This window comes from Acanthaster planci, linkage group LG08 (assembly GCF_054643075.1).
Source record: "Acanthaster planci isolate LZ-2023a linkage group LG08, COTS_SCS, whole genome shotgun sequence".
Taxonomy (NCBI): Eukaryota; Metazoa; Echinodermata; class Asteroidea; order Valvatida; family Acanthasteridae; genus Acanthaster; species Acanthaster planci.
The window spans coordinates 19,271,012-19,290,393 of record NC_141784.1 but is presented as its reverse complement, the minus strand read 5'-3'; the positions used below and the strand labels follow the sequence as shown (position 1 = coordinate 19,290,393).

General features: G+C 42.1%; 1 protein-coding gene across 2 annotated transcripts in view; it reads left to right on the top strand.

Annotated features, from left to right (window-relative positions):
* The window catches only part of cfap410 (cilia and flagella associated protein 410), a 61,862-nt gene extending 42,950 nt beyond the window's left edge, over positions 1-18,912 (top strand). Inside the window, exons 3-6 of one of the 2 annotated variants that reach the window (XM_022228602.2) lie at positions 2,893-3,163; positions 5,863-6,013; positions 10,603-10,711; positions 14,181-18,912. In XM_022228602.2, coding sequence (XP_022084294.1) covers positions 2,893-3,163; positions 5,863-6,013; positions 10,603-10,711; positions 14,181-14,285 — 636 coding nt within the window. In that variant the 3' untranslated portion in view covers positions 14,286-18,912. The remainder of the gene's footprint in view (positions 1-2,892; positions 3,164-5,862; positions 6,014-10,602; positions 10,712-14,180) is intronic. The other variant, XM_022228611.2, reaches the window with a different exon arrangement.
* Positions 18,913-19,382: the final 470 nt, after the last annotated feature.

Below are 19,382 nucleotides of genomic sequence, written 5' to 3'. Positions count from 1 at the left end.
AAATGAGCGGTGCAATGTGATGAGCAGATGTTGGGATTAAACCGAAACGCTCACTGGTGTCGATCTCATCGTAATCATCTCAGCGGCATTAAAGAATGAAGCCAAGTGGGAATCATTTGACTACAAAGGATATTTTATCTGGATCTACATTGGCTTATCTTGCAAGTGTCTCATGTGGAATTGACTGCACTGAAACTCTGAAGCCATTAAATAAAATTGAACATATATCCGTACTGAAAATGTTAATTTTTTATCATGCAAATAAAATTGGATTCCTTTTGTCGTTTGCTAAGTACTGTAGTGTGTCTGATGCCAGTGACCTCCAGCTCCAGAATCACGGTATGATGTGGGTTTCTGTCCCTCGGTGTGTTTGTCCAGTAGTGTTCCACAGAGCTTGCCCAAGATGTGGCCACAGCATCTTTAATATTACAAATTGCCAGCTAACCGATGTTAAATGCATAGATCTCTCAAAATTAACTGGCAAAAGGCTGGCGTGTACACGTACATGTTACCTGTAGTTCTGGAAAGCCGTTTTGTTATTCATGCTTTAAGCATAGGATGCACCTGTAGCAAAGCTGGACACACCAACCACAAGCTGTCATTGGATTGGCTCACAGCAAGGTGTCAAATGAGCTTAGAAGAATCTACTTTAACAATCCATTAAGCAGGCATGCAAGCACAAGTGCTAGTGTGTACATACATGTTGAAACACCCAACCCTTTATTAGTTTGCACACGGCCTGCGTATCCGGGATATTTCACGGGGGAACATTCATTGGAGCCAATTATGAGGAGGGAGTAACTCGAGCCCCAGAATATCGACATGCTAGACATCTCTGGCATCCCTTAACAGCTAAATGGATCATCTAAGTGTCATTGTTAATTACCCTGACCCAGTTAATTGACAATTGAGTTGCAGGTGCATCGCTCAAGTGTACAGCCTACATTTGGAGGGGAGCCCTACAAGGTCCATATCCTAATCCCTCTTCTCCCACACCTTATCACCCCCCCAAAAAGGACAAAATGTGTCCAATGGAATGCTGTGAAGATACCTGATCTTATCGTGAATACCAGCCTGTCCTTTTATCACTCTGCCATTAAAGCAGTAATTTGCGCTATCAATTCCCCAAGTCCTTTTTTTCCCCTCACTCTCCCTTACTCTTTCCTGAATGATCCCAGCGGTGTGGCTTTTGTTACAGTCCGCTGATCCCCAACACGACCAAGAATAACATGGGGGGGGGTTCGTTGCCAACAAACATAGTGGGGCCGTAGACTTCTCACCTGTCCAAACTGCGAGGTCCTCAGCCCCCGCTGCAAACATTAGTCATCCTCAGCAATGCAGCTGCCAGACGTAACCCCGCCTCTGTGGAGACTGATTGGTATTCCATACAATTTGTGCGGAATCAGAAATTAAAAAAAGAAAATACGTGTAGGTGTGTGGATGCACAGCTTTAGTAAATTGGTTTTCGTTTCGGACGTGGCCGGAATAAGGACGAATGGTGGGAGAACCGTCGTGCTGACTCACGGCTCTGACAACTGATGTTGATTGACTAACATACTAAACCTGGAAGGAAGGATCCACGTCCGTTCAAGTGGAAACACAGTATATTTTTGTAAAGACTTTGCCACTATCCATATTGCACTTCAGCACCAGCAGTTCCATAATCTTCTGTGATGTGTTTAAGTCATTAACGGCAGTGCCATTGATAACTAAAGCAGGTGTCGCTCACAGAGAGACTCCTCGCCTGCGATAACCACATTTTAAAAGTGTACATTCCCGATCAGTAACATACGTGTGATTGATGGCGCCATGTGAACATACTACAACTGCCACTTAGATGTTACGCAGTGCCACGCTGTACAGTAAACGGCAATGTTTCAACCAGCTCCCACAACTTAAGAGTAAAGTTACATACAGCAGTAATAAAATATCTGTGGATACCGCACATGTAAATGAATGATACAGACGTTCGTGTGTATGTTGAAATGGTGAAAGTTCTGAATACCAGAAGAAACCAGCTACGCTGCTTTATCCAAAGATACTCAAATCCCGAATTTGTGTGACTTTTCCTCTTGTTGGTCACCTGTAGTAAAATTGTTGTTTTGCTTTTAACATCAGCATGTGACTGTTTTTAACAGATGCTGTAGGGACCATGACAAACTTTGTCCCCACAGCCAGTGTTTTATTCAATTCAATTCAAAGTCTGAAAACTAATAAATATGCAGTTGCATGTACATTACAGTTGTTAGATACAAATTGTACAGAAATTTAAAAAAGAATCGAGTGATTGGTTATTTTTATTATTGGGTATTATTATTGGTTATTTGAAAATTAAATGAAAGCAAACAAGACATCAAGACAAATATGCACCATGCACACTAAAATTTGAGTCCATCACAAGTCCACAAGTCAGTTCCATCAACTCTGTCATAAGCCAATTCACAAGCTATTCAAATGGACTGGTACAGAAGCATTCCTTTGTCCTTGTCTACCCTGTTACTGACAACAGGCCTTGTGAAGGGACATGTGACTGGACTTGTAAAGGGGCTTGTGACAAGATTTGTGATGGATTTAAATGTAACACTGCCCACTACAGGGCCTTGAAGATAAGAGCAGTTTGTCCCCTGGATGCAGTTACAGCCTTGGCAAAACACACGTGTACATTCAATACCAAGGCATTAGTTTTTGCTCCAGTCCTCTTCAATTCCGGGACATGTATGGATAATCTATAAGTCATTTTTCCTGCATGTGAGTCACAGTTCGTCCTCAAGTGCAGCCTGGTTTACACAATCAGTTTGACTGTTTATCAAATGCCTCGTCATGCTTACAATTTTATTCTAAATATTTTCCCTCCGTGTCTCTTTCTTGGCGGTGTCCTCCTCCACATCCCAGGTCTCCATCTTCCGCCAGATGCCCAACATTGAGGTCATCAATGTCAGCGTCAACAGCATCACCACGCTGGAGGACTTTGCCCACTGCCCCAACCTGGCTGAGCTCTACATCCGCAAGAACTGCATCGGCGACCTGGCCGAGATCTGGTACCTTCGCAACTTGCGCAAGCTGCGGGTGCTGTGGCTGGCGGACAACCCCTGTGCGGCCGGCGACCACTACCGGCTGACGGTCCTGCGCATGCTGCCCAACTTGCAGAAGCTCGACAATGTTTGTGAGTATTTGGTGGGGGGGTGCTTCAGAGAGACATTAAAATTGAACTGAGAGTTCTCTGCATGTTGATTCCTCGTGTCTGGGGTAGATTTGTTCCTCGGGAGCAGCAGTGCGTACCGTACTGCAGAGCCTCAAGCACTTGCTTTACCAAGTGTTTATTGAGCAGTTTCCTGGGATTCGTTTTCATTTCTGGGCAGATCACTCGGATCATGATTTCTTCCCCATTTTGAAATCCCTCAGCCTTCACCCTCTCTGCTTGACTTGCAGTATGGCACCTGCTGTACCAGTTTTCCTCCCGTGGGTGATCATATTTAACCCCTCCCCCCCTCCACTGCACATCTCGGTTTAACTAACCTCGTGGGGAGAACTGAAAAACTGAGTGTTGAAATAAAGACTCGACAGCAGCACTTCTCTTTCTGCACCGTGTCATTAGTCTTCCCAGGTGTTTATATTTTTGAGAAATTTCCAACAGAAAATTGACAAGACAAAAAAAAAAATCATCCTCTTGAGATGAATTTGAGTAGAAATTAAATTTTGTCAGAGCTGTCTGCAAATTTTTGTTTTTTTGAAAAGGTTGTACAAGGAGACAATGTAATACCCGGGGGGCAAATTGCATTATCTTATGAAAGACACGAGTGCACGGTGAGTGAGCCCTGATGCGCGCCCTCTTTTTCTTCACTTGGTGCATTAAACCCACCGTTGAGTCATCAACACATCAGCGGCGTTGCGTTGACAGTCGCCACAAAGGAACCTTTTGGGAAAAAAAAACAGGAGAGAACAAAACAATACACGGAGAGAGCGAGCATCTTCACCATCCAAGAAGATTACCTAACGGTGGGAATCTCCTTTGGCTGGGTGACGATGTCGGCACCAGGCATGCATTTTAAATTTTGGATGAGTGAGACCGGTGCGTTGTCTCTCATGCCTTCCCTCCCCAGTCGGAGCCGCTGGGGATATATATACACACCTTACGAACGAGCGACTCTGCCCTGTACATCGCTGACTATTGGTGTGTTGGGGGGGATGTTGTCGTACAGAAAAGGTTGAAAAACACTGCCGCTTATTCCGAATGAACTTCCGTGAACCTGCATTGTGGGGCGTCTTGGTCCCATGGGTTATAGAAATATAGCACTCTGACAAGAATTTACAATTGCAATTACTTCCAGTGCCAGATAATCACAAGGCACAGCTTTTTTTTTTTTTTTTCTTCTTGTTTTGAACATCAGAAGTGACTGGCGACGTCCTATTCCTTAAAATGACGCGACCATATTCTTAAAATGCAGGGTCCCGACGTTGCTCTTGCCACGCGAGTGTATCTAATTTGTGTAATCAGTCGTAAGTCACAAATTTTATGACCAATCTCTTGGTGGTGCCGTGCACTTAAAGGAGGATGCGTCATCCGTAGGTTTTCCTGGAGCCGTATGCTGTTTAAATGTGGCACTACAAAAACATCGCAGAAACCGCAGATTTGTCACAGAATGGCTGAGTAACATGTTCATTGGAAAACTTTGGGAATTTGGGAATAAAAATTTGCCCCAAATACAGGTTTATCTCTTCTAAAAATTTGCCCATCAAAAGGCTTTTTACATACATGTATGCACATTTCTAATGCAAGCCAGATTTGAACTTCTGAAAAAGAATGGCAAAGGAGTACCTACTATACATGCATAGTGCATGTACAGTATGTCCTCTCCTTTTTGTATTTTTTTCCACTTGACCTTTGACTCGGATTATGGTCTCAGGAACAGGCTGGGGTTCTAACATGTATTTTAACTTTTGTTGAAAAACTGTATTGTGCCACGCAGAGTACCTGTTTTGTTGTGGCTCATTAAGTGTACAAATATATCTTTCTTTATTCCATTCCAAAGTGTACATATAAACCTATAACAAATGGTTCCAGATCCCTGAGTACACACCCACACAACTTGAGATTCCCTGGATGCAGAATCTGAAGGTTCCAAGAACTATGGTATTGGGGAAAGCCCCTAGTACTGTACATCAGGATAGGCGGGTTTAAGCATGCCCAAGGAATTACTTCCATGGAGAATGATTGTTGTTTATCTTGGGCCACTTTTTGTGTTCAGCCAAATCCTGGGGAATAAAGTTGAGATAGCTATTTGTACTGACCTGCAGTGTGCAGTAGTCTGACATCTGTTTGCTTTGTAATTTGTTGAATTAAGTTCACAAGATTGCTTTTAGTTTCAATGTTTAAACTCCCAAACGAAACACAAGCAGTTCAATAAGCCCTTTGTGAGTTAAATTTGAATAAAATCTGGTACACTGAGTTACCTGCTTGCACACAAACATAAGAATTTGAATTTGCCAGACTAAAGACACTGTGGCTATACCTCGTGATTCGGGGCAAGCTTTTGCATAGCGACCACCATCTCTGGAATGGACTGGTTCCTTTGTGCCTTCTTATCCATTGAGAATAGTATATTGTTGCAAGGCGTCTCTTCTGTAACTAAGCAAAAGCTTGCCCTAAATCACCGAGGTATAGCACCAGGGGTTTTAGTAAGGAGAATTTAAATTGTTACGTTCACATGAATTTAAAGAACTCAGTGTACCAGATTATATTCAAATTTAACTCGTAAAAGGCTTATGGCGTGAAGGCCTGTTGCTGTAGTAGTTTCCTTCACAAGCTTAGTACCTCTCAAAGAGAATCAACCTTTTGCCCGTCTGCCAATTTTTTTTTTCCAGTGGTGACTAACGATGAGGTGAACAGAGCCATGGAGCACGGCCTGGACTTGGCCCCGCCTATTGCCTCGCTAAGATGGCAAGCCAATGGCCACATCGCCAAGGACAAAGACATGAGAGACAGCTCGGTAGAAATCAGCCTAGATGAAACAAAGTAAGAGAAGTTTACATAGTTACTGAAATTACCGGGTTTGGATTGTTGGTTGTTTTATGTATTTAGTCTTTTGATCAAATTCCGAAGGAATTTCCACCCACTGCCCATGAAAAAATCCCCCTTCCTACGAATCTGTCCAGAGGTTTTTGTCATGATATTGCCAAGTTTTCGTATTTTGTACAACATTTTCTGTTCTTTTAACAAATGTTTTTGTTTTGATTTAGTTGAAATTCAGATCCCAGCATGGTATTTTTTTATATCATTCCCCACCTCCAGGAAAGATAGTCCATTTCTCGCCAAATATCTTCATTCTCATTCAAATAATGGTGGAAACAGCATTTTGTTTGCAAAGACGTTCTTTGTTTGCTTTTCATCTACTCCAAAACTACTAGCGAGAAATCAAAATAAAGCAACAATGCTTTTCCCCTCAGCCTTCAAAGTCAATTATTCCCCGGGAAATCTTCATTTCTACCTTTCCCCTGGCTCACTGATATCCATATGAATTATTCCTTTATGAAGGCTAGTGGCTTGGGGGGGGGAGAAATCACTTTATTTATGCTGATGCGCGCTTTGTCTTGCCCTATGAATCATCACTTAAATTGGTGCAAAGATTTCGTGGCTATTTTCTTGAGATTACCGGTGAGAAAGCGCATGCAGATGTCTGACCTCAGCCCGGACACGAGTTGAGGCAGGCGGTGATTTGAAAACAGATAGATGAAGAAGGGCGGAGAGAAAAAAAAAAAAACTGAATGAATTGAGTTATTGCACTTTATTGGATCTACCACTGCAGTCATGAGTTATGAGTAATACCTCCAGTAGCCCGGAGGGTATCTGGAGGGACGGGGGCTTTACCGCGAGGTTGCAGTACACGAGGACCAATTGAAAGGCAGAAATCAACCCGGATGCTGAGGCACAGACGCTCTCGGCTTAAAACCTGGTCTTCCTTGTGAAACACCTGCATTTCGCCTTCCTTCCCTCTAGTCTGTGGGGTCAGCTTTCTGATTGGCTCAGAGATGAAGAAAAAAAAAAAGGGTTTGGTGGGTAGGTAATGGGGGTTTAGTAAGGAAGGTCATCCCTGATTGGATGCTTGGAATCCCCAAATGTCTCAATTATGTCACAGATTAGACATCTGCTACCCAAGTCAACGAGTTTGATGAGCAGTCAGATGTTTTTGGTGTTACAGATGGCATTGCCAGATTGACCGGTCTCTTACGAGGACACAGTTATTAAGAATAAGGAACTGCTTGGTATAGCGCATGGAAACTTACTGACGACAGCCCTTTAGACTTGTTTCTTGTTTCTTAATCGGTGTGTCAAAAAAGACCCGCTTTCTTACAAATAAGATTCATGCACAGATGAGATCAATGCATGTTTGTGTGATGCATTATGACCTGCTCACATGCACATGTATATATGCAGAAAAAAGGTCAGGCTGGATCAGGCAACTTCTCGAACTCCGAGCAATTTACGTGTAACCCACAAGTACCTCTAAACCGATGCAGAGGTCATGACTGATTGGATGGCGATTTAAACAGCATATTGTCCCCTTCCCTGCCCACCCACCACCACCACCACCGCCGCCGCCAATCTGATGAGGGTGAATTAATACATGTACGTGTTGGACGGGGGTAAGTTTAATCACAGATTGGGTACTGCTCAGAGGCGTGTTGCATTATCCTCCAGTCCCTGCGGCTGTTTTGACTTCTGCTCGAGTGGCCTCTCCCAAGTCTGATTCACCCTTTGCTTACCGTCCCCTCCCCCACACTGAGGACTTCCTCCCAAGGTGCAGCAAAGGGGGCTGGCAGATTACAGAGAGACGTTTCAGCACCCCAGGTGTTGACGAGCCCAATCCACCAGCACTCCATCTCAAAAATGTTCCCTTCCTGCAGCGCCTCCCTCCTTGATTGCAGACCATTGTTCTTCTGGCCAAAGGCTGTAAATTTCCTCTTTTTGATAGAAAAGGACAAAAGGAGAAAAACCTCCCTCTCATCTCCCTCTTCCCTGCGGGTGCTGCTCCTAAACAAGATTCTTCCTCGCCCCCTTTCCATCCTTGGCTAAAAAAATGAATCTTATTTTCATTTCCCCAACGCGTGTCGTCTCTGGTAGGATTTTTTCTGGATCGCGGGCAGTGCATTCATTATCCTCACACCGGGGCAATTTGGCAGGGACACTGTCTGTCTCTTCCCATTAGTCCTGGACAAAAGATAATCCTTACCCCCCTCTCCGTGGTCCCTTCCCCCCTTCTGCCCTCCCTTCCCCTCTATCCCCTCTGGCCGGATTGCCTCATTCGTCCTACTTGCGCCAAGCCGAGAAATAACCCCCTCCCTTCCCTGCACCCACCGTGATTTTTACCTGGGTAATCCTGAGTAAATAAAACTGCCTTTGTTGTGGAAAGCAGCCATTTCGGCAGGGGCTGGCAAACCCAACGGGCTCACGAACAGAGAGAGGGAGAAGGAGCGACAAATCATTTGTTTTTTCTTCCCCTTTGGCCATGATACCGTTGATTGAATTTCATGTTGGAACTCCAAGGGTGTACTTAAAGTGATGCTTGGCAAGAAAACCAAGGAAAAGAATGGCTAAATGGATAAATTTTATGTATCGAGTCCTTAAAGAAATGGACGTGGGACACATTAACTCATTGTTACATGATTCATGCATGCATGTGCTTACAAATCAATGTTTTTGTACTACTCAATACTTAAATAGAATATTAAATGTACCCTTCGTATTATTTGCAGAAGTGCGTATGGTTTCAAAATCACTTTGGAGGAAAATGGTTTTCTATCAGGTGTAACCTCTACCGAGACAAGTATTTCAACATTCGAATAATGTGTATTTCCATTCAGTTGCATCTTTCAATATCCAGTTTAACAAAGACTTCAGAGAATTTAAAAATCTGACACCCTACGGAACTATAGCCTTCCTTTTCTTTGTTGCAGTCAGTGTTCCAAATATTCAAGTAAATTTTCAAGTGTTTGCAAGCTCAAGACCCCAATATTTTAATATTGGATAATTGATTGATTGATTACTGTTAATGAAATATTAAATACTCAGATATTCAGCAGAGATTTATTGGAGATTTATATTAAACGCTGAGAAACCACTGTCTACTTCTCCTTTGCTCTGTCTTGTACCCTACAAAACACAATTTACAATGGCCTTTACTGGAATCCAAACAAGCTCACCAGACTCTGAGCAAGTCTGATCTGATTGATGTAGAAATCTGTTGCTCTGAGGACCAGAATGCCAAAGATCTCATCTGGTTGTCACAGCCCCCCCCCAACTCAGGGTCAGTCTTTCTGCTGTAAAATTGGCTGCGATTGATTTTACTGTCAGGACAATTAGATCTGTGGATACTCGGGATATTTAGTTCCTGATCCCCTGGGCACATTATCTCCTTAGCCTTGTAAGTACCCAATTAGTGTCATTCAGCCTTCCCTATTTAGGTCTATTAACATGCTGTTTGTTTTCCCATTGGTTTTTAAATTGTTTTTTTAAGACAACAATGAGGTGCCCAATTACAGCTCATCATGTGGGATATTACTGTTATTGTGTATTGTTGTGTTATGTATTTTCCGACTTTGTAAAGGCACAACCGAGCAAATTCATCGGTGTCAATTCTTTTGAAATATTGTTCAGATATCCCTTCTTTAGATTTATTTACACAAGTCTGTTTTTCACATTTTTTTTTTTTTTTGCTGCTACATGTAATTGTACCGGTACTTCTCACCTTTAAATTTGGAAGTTGGGTTCTTGTGAATCCCAGAATGAAATGAAGATGGAGGTGTTGGTAGTGGTCTAGCATTTATTGTTCCATTTCAGTTTGTAATAATAATAATTCTCCAATAAGACAATGAAACCTGGTCACTGAATTGGGCTCGTGGTGTTTTTCTGTCAACTGTTTTTGCCTCTTCACTCTTTTTATGACAAAATCAACAGTGCAAAATTATTTTTAAGTCAAATTTGGCAAATTTCTATAAGAATTGTTAACCCAAATTTCAACCAGACAACTGCTGACCTGTTTCTACTATCAAAACAAAGCCTGACTGTACCCCAGCACATCTATGTCATTTATTGCTCTACAACCACATTTGTCCCTGTGCTTTTTTTGATGGTGTACATGTAGTTTTTAAGGTGTGCAGCGCAGATGTGGACACGTACTAGTACCATTTGTCGTGGGAGTTTGATGTGATTGCACTTTTCCAGGTTATATTGGAACCCGGTTCCCATTTCCACGTACGGTAGAGTGCGTGCGGATCTGTGATTACTGTTTACCAACCTGAAGCCAGACACAAGGCATCTTGCCCATTGCGTGATACCCCCGTAAAGTGCCTCGTGTCACAATGCTCTGTTTGCTAATTTAAGCCAGATGTTATTTTGCAGGCCTCTTTTGGCTGTGGTTTTCATTTCATTTCTATTGGCAACCGACCAGTGGAAAATTGTGCTTTCATTTTAGACAGGTTTCTTTGGAGTCTGCAAAAAAAAAAGTCCCAGGGATTCCAAAACTTGAACCAAGTTCCGACCTTGTTTGGTTAATTGTCTGGCACTCAAGAGTTCCCATCACATTTCTAGATTTTAACAGAAAGTAGTCGTTATGTTACTTTCCCCAGTAAAATCAGAGAAGAATTGGGACTGAAGCCTTTGCCCGTCGACAAACTCTCGCCAGCCAAACACAGAACGGGCTCAAGTAAAGGACGGGTAAGCCGAAGGAGAAAAACCTTTTCTTTTTGTACAGAAAGTGTGTGCATGTGACTGGGTAATTTCAACAGCTGTGATTTGATTGTCTGCTCTGTACAAGTGTGATTACAAAGTCGATTCACTTTACATGTTTGTGAGCATTAAAAGGTACTCGTAGCTGCAAATAATTTTTCTTGGACGCAATTTTTCTGCAACTCTGTACTCTTCTTCAATATACGAACACTCTTTTGCACACCCATCTGGTTAAATGCACTGAAATGTGCACTTTTTGATACACTGAAAATTATCTATGTTTTCCCGGACAACGGAGGGCGCTGTTGCTGTTATGTCATCCAGGGAAGACATAGTTCATTGCATAGGCTTTTCTATTAAAACTGTGAACCCAGAAGTTACTTATTCAGTACATTGCAGAGAAAAGTACATACTAATGTACTAGTGCCCACCCGGTGCTATGCACATAAACAACAATGAATCAGCATAGAAGATTTAACCCAGAAAAAGTATTAAAATGCATGACTTTTTTGTGTACAATGTAAATGTGACATTTAGGCTTTCTTCCTGGGATAACATCACAGTTTTGCTCATGAATATTAAAATACTCATTAGCATAGAAACCAAAAAGGCAGCAAAATGCCCTTTGAAATAAGGAAAGAAAAGTTGAAAATCAGGTTTACTGAGACTCAAAGGTGCATTGTGAAGGTTTTTAATAAATCAATTCATTTCAGCTACCCTTAAAGCCATTGTATGATTTCACAGTAGGGGTTCTTGTGTCTGATTGTGTCATCTGTCAAGCTTTTATTCACTCTTGGTTGCAATTTGGGGGGAGGGAGGGAAGAAAGCCATTGATTGCTTTTGGTCTGTACAAGGGGAAGCAAATATTTGATCGATTATCGAATATTTGAATATTGTTGTCCGAATTTAAATATTTAAATGCAAAATTCATGGAAAGGAAGGGAACATTTTCTTTTGCTTAAAATGAAAAAAAAAATGCACTGTGGAGGCTTGTTTCAAGCAGATTTAAATGAAAAGTGACAGTCATCAACAATCTGCCGCTCAGTTCGACCGAATATTCGATTGAATTGAAGGTCCAATATTCGAATAGTGAATTATTCGAATTGACTCAGCCCTAGGAAGCACTTACAAGTGATTCAGTAACGGCTGTAAATATTCCAGCAACATTGATCTGAAGTTGATTCCCTGAACAGCTAACCCAATTGTGAGTCAGCAACTTCAGCTGGCCTATTTGAATGTGACGTAAATTTTTGTCCAAAGATGAATTGCTTCTTTTGTTTTGTGACCGGAGATGTCCAGTGTTTACTTACATTGGGTGGTGTCTCGGCTGAGAGCTTTGCGGGAGTGGATTGTTTTCACACATTGCAATTTTGGCTGTCAAGAAGGAATATTTATTGAGATGTGGAATTGGGAACTCTGAATTGACGCAGCATTTTTTTTTGAGGGGGGGGAGAGTGGAGGTGTTGTGGTTTGTCTTGTTCAATATCTTTACATCTGCAGGGTTCTAGGGTCATGTGAAAAGTTGAGACGCCTGTAAAGTGAATCCCACACTTAAAGAAAATCTTCAGAGCCACTGGCTATTTATGAACTTAAACGCGCAGTCACCCACTAATGAGTTTGAAAATTTATGTATGCCCTTGTTCAGAAGCAACACATTATCAGATCTCTATTTATATTTTGTCACTCAATTTTCCGGGGCAAAACCAGAGCATTTTCAGCTCTTTATATTGATGTTTTGCTTGTTTTTGCGTCCATTAAATTCAGACATAATGGTGTCCGTTTCCTTTGATGCCCGTTGTGTAAGTGTTTTTTTTTAAGGCCTCATCCTCAAAAAATGTTCTGATGACTCGTGACTCATTCAGTTTGGTTGGATTATGTAATTTTGGATTGAACACTTTAGAATAAAACTGAAACAAATCAATGGTTAAGTGTTGTAATGTCTGAGGGCAATTTAGTTTTCCTTTCCCAAGCATTCCAATACTTCGGCATTTCTGTAATCCGGAAAAATTCACAGAGATGGGGTTTGTATGTGTCGGTGAATGCCAAGTATTGGCGGCATTCACGGTTTGCTCTACCGCCATATAATTGAAATTACACGAATGCCGTACACGCAGACCTGGGTATGCACCGGGTGTCGGCGACTCTCATGAATTTTCAATGGGATGGACAAAATGCCAAGGCCGGAGTGGTTGGAACTCTTTACCTTGAGAGCGCTGCCTACGATCTCTTTGTTGTCTCAGTGGTACCTTGTCAGTGGGAGAATAAGTCAAGCCCCTCTCCTGGCCTTGCCGAGATGGGCAACAGGTGCTCCAGACACAATATCATTTTCAGTCCCGCTTCCTTGTTTGCCCAGAACATCCTGTGAAAAACAAGCGTCTGCACCTCAAGTGCCAAAGAGAACCTCCTGAGCTTCCCTCCCCCTCCCCCCAATAAAATTGAAATAAAATGTCAGGCATCCATACATGCACAGCTGCGACATTGCTTCGCTCTGTTTTGTTTGGATTGTGAAGGTAAATATTGGATCTCTTCCGTGTCTTCTTGGTGGCTTCAGGTTTCATGTTTGTGTTTTACCGTGTGACCTCAGTTTTCCTGTTTCTTCATTGTAATTTCTTTCCGAGAGAGGTTTACTTTTCATCAGCTCATCAAACATGTTTGTGATTAATTGCAGTTTTGTGTTCATCTTGCACTAATATTGTGATTTGCATGCCGTTTCGTATTTGCTTGTGATAATGTTACGGCGATGCGTATTCACAAACACATCTCTAATGAAAATATATTAAAGTTCTTTGTAAGCGCAGTATTAAAATGAAATATATAAAAAAAATTTTGATCTTTTTACCTTGAAAGTAGATACTTTTAAACCATACATGCAATTGTTATTTTATTATTTCTGACCATTTTACCTGTCACATTTTTCAAATTTAGTTCAATCCATCTAAGAAACAGTTTGTCGCTCTGTTAATTTGAATGTAATTATGATTGAGTTGATTTTACTGTCAACATTTTTGTTGTTTTTAAAAGAGTTCATTTAGCCATCACCTGCAAAGCCAAACACCCTTTTTAAGCCCTTACTGACCGTTAGCCGTGTGCAGCCAGAGCAGAGATCTACATGTATGTTATGGTTGCAGACAGCATTTTAAGCCTTTTTGAACAAATGCATACAAAGTTAAAAGGATTTGGAATCTGTCCAGTATGAGCTTTTGGTTTTGGGAAAAGCATAGTGTAAAAAAATGAATTAATAAATGAAAAAATAAAATAAGCAATCAGGAAAAAAATGAAAAGAAAATCCCTTGTCTGCTGGATCCCTGTGTTATGATACATGTAGGTCAAGAAAGATTTAAACAATTGTTGAAGTCCCTATGCAAAAATGTCCATTGCTTGTTTTGTTTTTCCACTTTGTACTAATCGGTTCATCTTGATCCCCATCGTCCTCCGATATCCCCTTTATTCTCTCCAGAATGCCAACATCCTGACGGCAGTACTAACCCTGATCAAGGAGCTGGATCAGGACACCCTGGAGGTGGTTGCCAACGCTTGCAAGGACCGCCTGGAGTCGTTATGATCCACGGCCGGAAAAATAAAACACCGACCCTGTTCCGCCCCCCTCTCCCCCTCCCCCTGTATAGATTCACCAACCCTTCCTGTGAGGATACCTTTCCCCCCTTCCCTTCCACCCCCCTCAAGGGCAAAGCAACTTGCAGACAAGCTGGAGACAGCAGGATCACCATAGCTGGATTGGCCGAGGAGGGCTTGCTCTTGACACGACGACGATAGCAGGAATTGGAAAAAAAAAAAAAAAAGTCTTGGCAAAGCTACGGGCCCTATGCAATTACAGTCCCGCAATCAATATGGCTAGAGGTATACTGGGTCTGGTATTGAGCCCCCCCCCACCGCCACCACTGCCACTGCTACCGCCTCTCCACAAGAGTGGTGGGTCGACGTGGTTTGCTCCAAGTCAATCATGGATTTGCATAGATGGCTTAAGCCCGTGTCGTTCTGCCAGGACACTGCGCATATCAATCCCCTGGCCAGGTTGCCTGGGTGCAGTACACGATAGCCTCTGCATGACTTGAGTGTATGACCAATCTTCACCTATCTCCCCCCCTTACCCCACATTTTTCCATATACATGGAATTCAGATTGTCGTTTGTCTCAATTAATGCACTCGGCCATTGAACTGATGCATTTTTTTTCCCTTTGTGTCTCGTTTTTTTATTATGTAGATTGTCTTTTCACTTATTCGTTGTAGGCTTTTGGTTGGGGTTTAAAATTAAGCTCACTTCAATCCTGGAAAGCTGTCAAATTAATGAGAAAAGCATAGGAGTCAGGCCCAGTATTTCAAAAGGACTTTATACGCAGCTGTGACTCATGGATCTTTTTTCCAAAGCCTACTTGGCTTTTTATTCTTTTCCCTCTATTAATCCAAAGAGCTTTGCATGAATACAACATGAACATGTATAGAATTTTGCATATTTGTTTGCACTTTTGTGTATTCAACAGTTCTCATATACCCAGTTTGACCAGTTGAAATCCTCAGTTTTTAGAACTCTCTCTGTCAGAGATGCATACACAGCATATTCCTGTATGAAATGTGGGTGTGCCATTTTTCAGGTGCCCCCTATTTTTATAAACACATGGCCAAAAGGTAACTCGCCTTCAGAGAGGATCGCATCAAATCTTTAAAATTAGGAAACTGTAAAAGAGTCTTGCCAGAGGTTTGTTCAAAGTTCTTCTGATGTCTTCTCGTGTCAGTACTATAAGGTCCTTATTGAATTTGCTTTACACGTGAAATCCGGTGATGAAAATTTCGAGAAATTTATTGACCCCCCAGCCCTAGTCGTACATAGAAAAGTGTCAGGGACATGCTGTGTTTCAGTTGGACATTTCTGTCAATACTGGCTCAAATCATGTGACTGTCATCAGGACCCTTTGGCACTGAGCTAACGAAATGAACAACTTGAAATTCAAACATTTTGCCCCTTTAGTGGAAACATTAATAAAATGTGTAATATGCACGTGTTACATGCCATACTTTTCCATTTTGGATACATGGAAATAGGAATTGTCCCCCAAGGTGGTTATCCTTTGTCACCATGTTAGGGGAACACTGTTCAGGGACTTTTTGGATGGGATTCAAAACAAGTTCACCCATCTAGAGTCCAGATGCCATACAATCCTAATTATCACAGGGAGCTATTTGTATTGGACATGAAGCCAGTTCACCCATCTAGAGTCCAGATGCCAGACAATCCTAATTATCACAGGGAGCTATTTGTATAGATCGAGATACCTTACCAACCCTAACATTGTGACAGGCCAGTGATACCTGACCTCACGTGTGACCCGATCCCAACCCCGTGTACATCGGAGCAGAAGATTCCGAGAATAAAAATCACCTCAAGAAAGATTTCTGCCTTCAAGATTCAGAAGAAACTAAGTAAACAGCCCCGTCATTGCCAGTCTTCTGAACAAGAGAACCTCTGACGCAAACTCCACTGGTGTGGCACATTTCTCCAACAGCACGGAGGCACGCGCTGTGGACCACGGCGCATAATTACCCGCACGGCGTCGTTTTCACGGTTGGATTTCCCCCCCCCTCCTAAACACGCCTGAGGGCATTGAGGTAACACCAAGCGTGTCCACAAGACTTTGCATACAACATACTGAAAGAATCAAGGCATGTCTTGATGGTCGCAGCCGTACACTCATTATTGGCCTGTGGCTTGTAACTCTGTCAATTTTCATCTGGAGTGATTGAGGTGTTGACAGGATTTGTGTTGAGCTTTCGGAGGTTGGCTGCACTTTGCTTGGGCTGGTTCCAAGAAACACTGTAAAAATTACTGTAACTTTCCTGTTGATTCAAATAACCCACTTACACAAGTTGAAGGATAATTTGGCAGATGTGTTTCTAAATCTTTTTATTCAAAGTAAGAAAAAATTTTTTGTAATGGCCAGAATTGTTCATCTTTTGAAGGGCTAACACTGTAAACCGACACACAGAAGTTGGGCATTAACTCCTTTTCCAGCCTTTCAGGTGACTTTATGATTTCCACACGTATAATTCATTTGGATTTATGCTCGTTTTGTGGGTTCTGCTGGTTAATTCAATATATACCTGTTTGCATCATCTCGTATGGTGTTTAGTTGTCATGTCTTATGGTGTTTAGTTGTCATGTCATATGGTGTTTAGTTGTTATGTAAATGTACATCAGTGCAAAAACACTTCAAGAAGTGCACCTCCTCTGATACGATGTTGCTTTGCGTGACAAATGTGCGTGTGTACATACAGTCAACACATTTAAACAGTTATGTTGTAGATTAAGGTATACTTTTCAATGAAGGTCGTTTCAGTAAACTCATGTACACATGGTTCACACAAGGGACATCGTTTGGTGTGCTGTTGTGATGCCAGGTGGGCTACACAGTTGTGTCCTTCCCAGTATGCACTTGAGCAAAGTTTTTGGTAACCAACAGCAGGTCAGCAGGTAAAATCTTACAAGTTGTGCTTTGTTTGGTAATGATTCCTGGCAGACTTTTGCTGTGACCTTATTCTCTGCCGAGTGGTCCCACTGAATTTGGCCTGACACTCAACAATTGCCAATGTAAAACTGTTGCAACGTTTCTTGAGTTAGCACACAATAAGCAAACTTTGCACAACAGAGGATCCGGACAAAAGAATCCAACTTACAAATTAATTGCGTCTGCAGAGAGGAGAGGCAGGAATATTTTCCACAAGTATTTTTGTAAAATTGAGAAATTTTGTAGCACTGTTACCAAGTAACATATTTGCAGAATAAGGCTGAAGACAAATTATGGTTGAATTGTGGGATACTGTTCTTGTTAATGCGTGACGTTACCACCATGAATTCCAACAATCTTATTAGCCACATGTACACTTATTTTAATAATTGTTATTAATCGGTAATTTTAAAAAGTGTCAGCTGTTTCTAAGTCCTGTATAGTGTTTTTGTATTTGAAAGTGTTCCATGTTTGTATACAAATCAATGCAAAACTGGGGGGGGGGACATTGCATTAGTCTGTTCTGCTTCAGTCGGGGGTTTTCCTTGCTTCGGTGGCCGATTTGTATATCGCCTACATGTAACTGCATATGTACATAGACACACCTTGATGTAAATACATTTATTATGAAATTGTTAAGGTGACACTGTATAAAAATTGTATGGCCTCGTTTCAGTTTTTACCAAAGATCGTATAGTGCCGTGAAGCGGCGCAAGATGGCGAACTTCACCGTAAATACACGTACAACGTTGTAATCGCATAGGCGCCATTTGAGCAAGCGATACGCCTGCGCAATGCACATTAAGGCACAGGCGCCGCGGCAGGCACGTGCACCTGGTGAGCCTGCGCCCAAGCATTACCGTAAACTGCGCAGGCGTATTGCTTGCTCAAATGGCGCCCATGGTAATTACATCTTTTGGGCAGAGTTATCCATCTTGCGCCTTTGGCACTATACGATCTTTGGTTTATACTGTGTAGTTTTTTGTGTAATGCTGTTGTGAAGTTATTGTATCACACCGGTGCATTGGTCAAGCTTGGACTTATACATGTACCTGTATGTTGAGATTGAAATGCAAATGAGGGGAACTCTGTGGGCGGATCTTGGTTTGCAGAAAGGGAGGGGTGCCATGAACTCTCCCAAATCAAAACTTGAACTGGCCGCACCCATGAATAAGGGCAGGCTTCCAGGAAGAGATGGCGTGCATTTTGTGCAGAGCTTCTCATGAAGAGGGCGTGGCCATGAAGACCCAAAAATCCAAATTTTGAGTGGGCGCACCCAGGCTTACAGGAGGAGATGGCCTGCTATACAGTTTGCATTTTGTTGAGAGTTTCTCATGAAGAGGGCGTGGCCATGAAGACCCTTAAATCAAAAGTTTGGATGGCCACGCCCATAAGTATTGACTGCTCGGTATAGAGTATACATTTTGCACTGATTAGGAGGGCGTGGCATAAAGTGACATGCTCCTTTTCTTGCCTGCAGATTAAGCCAAATGGGGAAACTCTATTACCTGTCTTGATGTGGTAGAAGGAATTGTAGCAATGCTGTAACAGAAGCATTTGGGGCCTTGTAAGGTTTGGACAGTGTAAAATGAATGAAGATTGACGATGTAAAAATGGATGGGAGAATATGTTATTTTACTCTACTGCAATTAAAAGAATTGAAATTGGAATCTGTGTACAGTTTTAAACTCTTGTTTTGTTGTTGTCAGTCACTTTCTGAGCAAGTCAGAACTTGGCCTGTATATTGTTTCCTTCACTAAAACTGAAAATCCAGATTTTTGGGGTCTAAAACTGCTGTAATCCTGCAGCACTTCCAACTCGCCCGAGGTTGTACATGCACATGGCGTATTGGATCACAAGTACAAAAGCCCCAGATCGGTGCCAATCACTGCTGAAGTGTATTTACTCCAAGAGAACCTGGGTTATCCTTTATAACCCTGAGCCTGTTTTGCCTGGGCTGTTAATCTGGTAACACAATCTTGGTATTTACTGAGGTTTACAATCGCCCGCAAGGAGGGAAACTGGAAAGAACTTAAAAAGAAAATCAACTCGGCCAACATTCAAAGGGAGTGACTGTGGTGTGGTTGTGGTAGCTGTGCTGTGGGGGAGGGGAGGGTTGGGAGCATCCGAATAGTTCCGT